This window comes from Lycium barbarum, chromosome 5, assembly GCF_019175385.1.
Source record: "Lycium barbarum isolate Lr01 chromosome 5, ASM1917538v2, whole genome shotgun sequence".
Lineage (NCBI taxonomy): Eukaryota > Viridiplantae > Streptophyta > Magnoliopsida > Solanales > Solanaceae > Lycium > Lycium barbarum.
The window spans coordinates 137,365,790-137,372,760 of NC_083341.1; the positions used below are offsets into that span (position 1 = coordinate 137,365,790).

Genomic DNA, 6,971 nt, shown 5'->3' on the forward strand with positions numbered 1-6,971 from the left:
TTCTTGGGACAGTAATTCTTTCACTATTCTAAAAAAAAAATCCATGTGTGCACGCGAGGGATTCGTTTGTATCCTATGACTACTTCGATTGGTCTTTGTTTAAACTTTAAAGCAACCTAGTACATAGCATAATATTGCGTCGAATTTTTATAATCTTCCTAAACTAGTTTTACCCTGGATATTAATGTTATGGAACTTGAGCAACAAATAGTTTAGTTTTTTTTCCTAATTTAATTGTTTTTGACAATTCCGAAATTATTGAGTCCAGAATATCTTTTAAAAATATAATAGTTTTTCTTATATTCCTCTAATGAAAAAATGCTGGTCTTTGAATCAGGAGATCAATGAAATCCTAGGTAAGCATTAATAGTTGAACTTGAGCAGCAGATGTTTAGTTCTGCTTCTCATCTAATTGTTTTGAAAATAATTCTTTATCCAACTTGCAGATTATATGCATGATTTATTATAGACCGTATGTAAAATATTTTATGCGATCAACCAACAATAGCAAACGCAAACTATTCAATTATTAATATTCACATTGATTACTACAATTTCTATATTACAGTTCATGGCTAGCTTGCCTTGAACAACTTTCACATTTTGAGTATTGATTGTCGTAATCTATCAGCAAGATAATTTGTTGTTGTCTCACAGAACTCGTTATTCATCTGCAAAATAATAAAATAGAAAATAAAAACGTAAGCATAACAAATGGAATACGTACATTAAACCGAGTAATGTCCCGTGCAATTCATATGTTTTAAAATGTTCCCTTTTTTTCTCACCAACGTGAGCTATCATTCAATGCGTATATATGTAGCTTATTAATGCAATTAACTAGAAAAGCCAGAACTTTAATTAATCTTGCTTTTTAAAGATGTTCCCTATCAATGAGTAAGCATGTGATCGAGAAAAGGACCAAAATCATCCATTATGTTTGAGTTTGAATCAAAATCATACATATTCTTTCACATGGAGCACTAATAGTACATTATGTTTGCATAAGTGGTGCACTTTTAGTCAAACTCCCAAATAAATTTAACGGAAAAGAACAAAAATGCCCCTGAACTTTTAGAAAAGGTATAAAAATACCTTTTATTCATCTATTTTGCTAAAACTACCCCTCAATTCACTTTTTGGCTCATTTATTCCCATTGACTAACGGACAACACTAATTTTTTTTTAAAATAAAAATAAATTGTACATGACATTTTATTACTGAAAAATTGATTTATTCTTTTAAAAAGAATATCTGAAACCTTGGAATTTTTGTAAATTTGAAAAACTTTTTTTTAACGAGTAAAACCTTAACTAACGGACAACACTAATTTTTTTTCTTTTCAAAATGTGAAAAATTGGATTTTTATAAAAATCTGAAAAAAATAATTTTTTTATGGAAAAACTGTGTGTAAAAAAAAAAAACAGAAAACTATCTTTTTTTAAATCTAGAAGAAAATTATGGAGTATTAGTTTTGCACATTTTACTTAAAAAAACAATCAGTTTTTCAGATTTAAAAATTGAATTTTCTAAAAAAAAATGGGGTTTCCACCCGTTAAAAAAATGTTTTCCAAACTTAAAAAAATTCCACATGTTTTAATGAAAATCCAATTCTGTTTTTTTTTTTTTTATATATATATATATATATATATAAAAGGCTTACTACATTTGTTTTTTAAAGAAACGGATGTTGAAAAATTATTTTTCCTTATTCTACAAATAACGATTTTTCAGATTTCTTTTTAAAAGAATAAATTAATTTTTCAGTAATAAAATGTCATGTGCAATTTATTTATTTATTTTTTAAAATAGTGTTGTCCGTTAGTCAAGGGGAATAAATGAGCCAAAAAGTTGAATTGAGGGGTAGTTTTAGCAAAATAGATGAATAAAGGGTATTTTTATACCTTTTCTAAAAGTTCAGGGGTATTTTTGTTCTTTTCTGTTAAATTTATTTGGGAGTTTGACTAAAAGTGCACCACTTATGCAAACATAATGTACTATTAGTGCTCCATGTGAAAGAATATGTATGATTTTGATCCAAACCCAAACATAATGGATGATTTTGGTCCTTTTCTCGCATGTGATCCACCAATTAGGGTGTATTTAGTTCGGAGGAAAACATTTTTTTTAATAAAAAAAATCAAATTTTTGATATTTAGTTGGCCAAAATATTTTGGAAAATAAGTTTCTTAAAAATCACAGATTAGGAAAAACAAGTTTCATAAGTGGCATTCAAGCTCATTGTCCGACCCCCACCATACCGTCCAAATGTTTTCATTACATATAAATACTCTTAAGACAATATTTTTTACTTACTTTTCAAATATCGAAAATAAATAAGACAATCACTTATTTTTCAAAAAAATGTTATTCTATGTATCAAACACACCCTTAATGGTCTTAGTTTTTCTTGACATGTGTTTTCTCAATAATTGGCATGTGTAATCCTCCCCCCCCCCCCCCCCCCCTTTTTTTTTTTTATTTGATGGATAATGTTTGATCCTGTACTTTGGTATGTTTTTTAATTAAAAGCAGTGGCTGGTGATAATTAAAAGCAGCTTTCTCAAATATGTTTTTGTGCCTATTAGTTGATAATGATAATTAAAAAATTAAAATTGCCTTTATGGTTGCTCTATCAACACCCAAAACTTGAAAGTGAAGAAAATAGTATTCTACCAAATAGTACCAATACTACGTCAGTATAATCATAAGTTCACCTTTAACAACTTGTTACGTATTTGTCATTAACAAAAAATTAACATACCACGGGTGTTTAAAATTTTTGAGAAAAAATACACTATCTCCCTACAACTTTTGAATATGACTTAAAATTACCGTTGGATTATAGTCTTATCAGTGGTCAACACCAAAAACTAGACTTCCTAACAGCAGAGGTAGAATTAGACCAAAAGTTTAAGAGAAGAAAAAGTTGATTATTCAAGCCAATGCTACAACATATATGCTCTCTCGGTCTCTTTGAAGGTTCAAAAAATGTGTACCATTCAGCTAATAATGTCATTCTTTACATTTGAAAACTTTGTATAGTTCAAAGTCCATTAATTATTTATATTTAATCCAGATAAATGGTGTCAATTTTCAAATCACTATCAAACAAAGTAAATTTCCTACTTTCCGTCAGAAATTGGCTCGTTGATAAATAATTTCCGAAAGAAAATTCCTCGGAAATATAATGTTTCTAACGATTCAACACTGGACTCCGTCAAAAGTTTCTTTCAGAAATTTCCTTTTTTTTTAATAGTGAATAACTAGGACGAATAGAGTATAATCATTAGTTAAAAAAAAAACAAGTAACCAAATGGATAACATTCCCCGCCTTTAATAAGAGGTATCAATTATGCAAATTAATAATTATAATAATCAACTTTACTCCCCTAAAAGAGGAGGAGGAAATCAAACCTGAGCAACAACTGTAATATGCATTGCTGTGCTGCCAAATGGAATGAAATTGCTGCTCTTGATAGTCAGATGAAGCTTGTGAATCACACTTAATATTTCATCTATATTTCCTGCAGTTTGTTGCTTTTTGCAGTATATTGTAATCAGCAACTCATCTTCTAAACTTCTTACTTCAACTTCTGGTAAAGTACTCATCATGTCAATGGAAGATTCATGTTCATAATTTCGTGCCTTCACCGGAGGAGTTTCTTTTTTCTCATTGTTTGTTTTGGCCTCCAAATGATGATGTTGCATTGTTTCTGCCCTTTCACGAAGTTGTGTAATGAGAGTGGTTGCTCCTTCGAGAATTGAAGCCTTGTCCATCTATAGAGTAGGAGTAATAATTTTAACATGTTTACTCCACCTTGTTTTTAGTAATGTTATATTTAAACTACACATCCAAATTCAGAATTTAAATATTATGGATTCGAGTTTGGCATTCTATCGCACCGTTCAGAGTCTGTTATTTATACTTATTAAGTGAATTTCTTAACACATATACGGCCTGAGCCAAAATATTGGTCTGAATGAAATAATATTTTATGCATTACATCTTACATAACAATCTTCTCTCTCTCTCTCTGGAAGAGGCACACAAGGCTTCCCTTCTAGTCTTTGGTATGGATACCGAATTACAAGTGGATATAAAGGCCTCGTAGGAGGATGACAATTTTGGATAGGATATATAGTAGTTCAAAGGGAGTTAGGTATAGGCTCTTTTTCCTCTTTCCTGGCTGCAATCGTAAGATCAAGATCAGAAGTTTCAGGGTTAGTTTCACTCTCTTCATCTTGAGGCCATATATATATATATATATATAAAATTGCAGGACATAGGCACTCTTACATGGCATGCCTCATTGTCCAGAACACTTATTTATCTTTTTCCCTGTAATTTCTAGCTTTTCCGCTAGCGGTTCTTAGTAAAAAAACACAAAAAAATACGTTTAATAATCCTAATAATTGCGTCTCTTCCTCTAATTTTGGCCAGCAGTCTCTACTTCCTCGTGTTACAACACCTCGCTTCTACTTCCTCTAAACCGGTTACTATTTTACTTCTGACTTCAAACGTGGCTTCTGTTCTAAGCCCACAATAACTGCTAGGACAATAATCAGATGTTTCGTAACTCTTTCTTCTCCCCAACTCTGTCTTGCTTGGATCAAATGAATATGGATGTCTAGAATCGTATCCTTCAACCCAACAAGCCGGATTGTATTTATTACTTGCGGACGGTCGTCTCTACTTATGGCGCTTGATGTGGTTCAAAGGGACTCACGACCATGGTTTTGTAATTTCTCTTCTAATTCCCATTAAATCGTGTAATCTAGGGTTCATTTTAAGGTATTTATGTTTAATATGTTTGCCACATGATTTACTTTGTTACATTCCATTTCAGGTTGATCTTCTAAAATATCTTCTCACTCTGATGGTTGAGGCTTATCTTTCTTGTTGCGATTGTTATATCGGTAACTTCTATTATATATGCATATGATGCATCGCAAGGTTCTACAACTAAGTTCGTGCTTTGTTAATCTTTTATTCTTCTATCTTCTTTTTCCTCCTCACCTTCTCTCAATTTATATGTTAATTCGTACTGTCTAAACATTCTTATTTCTTTTCCTTGGCGAAAGCTTGACATCAAAGCGTAAATGGACTGTGATGAATACGAATGTAAAGCACCAATATAGTTAAGAATTTGGAAGGTTTATACAATTTCAAAACATTAGCTTTCTTCTTGATTACAGGGATTAAAAAAAAAAACTTTAATTCGAAAGTTGAATTTCTAGAAAAAGGATTTTTTCATTGCTATATCATAGTTTCCAAGAGTGTTTAAATACAACTCCAAATATTTAGGGCTTTCCCTATCCCCTAGTTTAAACAGTCCTTACACATTTCAAGTAAAATTAATCATTATATTCTTAGGCTTGCTCTCCGGTCCTTCTTCCTCCAAATTGTGCACCAATATTAATATTCTCATTAATCTGTGAGAAACTTATAGTATTTGGCTCAGCCTTTGGGATTAAGAAAGTTTCGAAATTATTCTGATGGTTAATATTGGATATGGCTGAATATTGTTGTGACTTGCTGAATGAAATTAAGCAAGCCAAATTAGCATCTGCCTTTTCATCGTCTTCGTGAAGTCGTTTTCTTGAAGTGGTGGTAGTCTTATGATGAGAAAAGATAAGAGCTAGATCGTCCATTTCTTTTGAGATTATTGGGAAAGAGACTAACAAAGCCAATTAATATATAATGTGTACAAATAATCATGCTTCGCAGTGTAACTATGCCTTTATAGTGCTGAAAAATTAATTTCATAAGAGGAAGGTGCAAGTTGCTCAAACTGCTACGATGTTACAGCCTAACATCTCACATGTTGTAATTTCATCTTGTGATAATTAACGTGACGCAAAAAGGTTTTCGGTCAGCAAATCCTCTCTTTTTCTTTTTCTTTTTTTTATAAGCGTGGTGTCTGCCCCAGTTCGTGCGCATCCAACTGTGTCTAGGTCGACTAATTTCACAGGGTAGTTATTACCTCCCACCAACATAAGTACCGGGCGACTCTATTCACCAAAACTTGGACAAATTGAGAGAAATCACCTAGTGTTTTTGTCTCTGCTGAAATTGAACCTGAGAGTTCATGGTTCTCGGTGCACTTCATTGACCACTATGCCACAAACCCTTAGATGAAAATCCTTTCTTTCATTTTTTTTGCGCTGCCAAATGTTCAATAACAACATTGGAGTCCGATTAAGTCAAATTCGCCCTCCATGAGGTCCATTAATGTAGAAAGTGCTACCTAGCTATCAAAATTTCTAACATACCCAGGGCTCGAACCTAAGGGTTAAGGGTGAAAGGAAGAGGCAGATGTGGAGTATCGATGATTGCTGAAACTCAGTACTTTTGACATGAAGCATAAATTAATATTAGATATGAATTCATAATTTTAAAGATATAATAGATTCAATATTAAAAATCTTAAATATTAAACCAATAAAACTTAAATCTTAAATGCAAAATCTCTTTACCGAGGGGATTCTATCCCTCCTATCATAACCTTGTTGATAGCAAATCCTTTCTTTGTAATATAAAAATAAAGCCTTTGTTTCATTTGTTTAATTTTGTAAACTTTGTCTCGTCTTATGTTTAGAATAGGAGAGTGGACTAGGGAACAGGCGGAAGGTTTAGTCAGATGTGGACCCTACACTACCCAATTTAAATTAGTGCCTTAATTAAGTATGTTATTTATTATGACTCTCATATGGACTTGAAAAGTAGTCTAATTTGAAAATTCAGACATAAAGTCTGAAGAAGTGCATCTTGCCAATGAAATATCATAGTATTCAAATATACTAGGAACATTTGACATTTGCATTAGTGCAAAACAATTTATACTCTATAGTTGCATGTATACGTGAAGTGAACCTTGTTATTAGCCATAAAATTCTATAGTACTAGTTTGTTAGCGTGAAGGTGTTAATCATGCCATATTTGCAAAGGCCAATAATTGTTAAAAAT

At 31.7% G+C, this 6,971-nt stretch overlaps 1 protein-coding gene across 1 annotated transcript; it reads right to left on the bottom strand.

The window, feature by feature from the left end:
* Positions 1-509: 509 nt before the first annotated feature.
* Positions 510-3,781, bottom strand: LOC132639885 (uncharacterized). Its single transcript, XM_060356270.1, has 3 exons — positions 3,703-3,781; positions 3,419-3,633; positions 510-671 (listed from the first exon to the last, which is right to left on the bottom strand). The coding sequence occupies exons 1-3, from the start codon at positions 3,779-3,781 to the stop codon at positions 597-599; spliced, it is 369 nt and encodes a 122-aa protein (XP_060212253.1). The 3' UTR covers positions 510-596.
* Between the last annotated feature and the right edge of the window lie 3,190 nt (positions 3,782-6,971).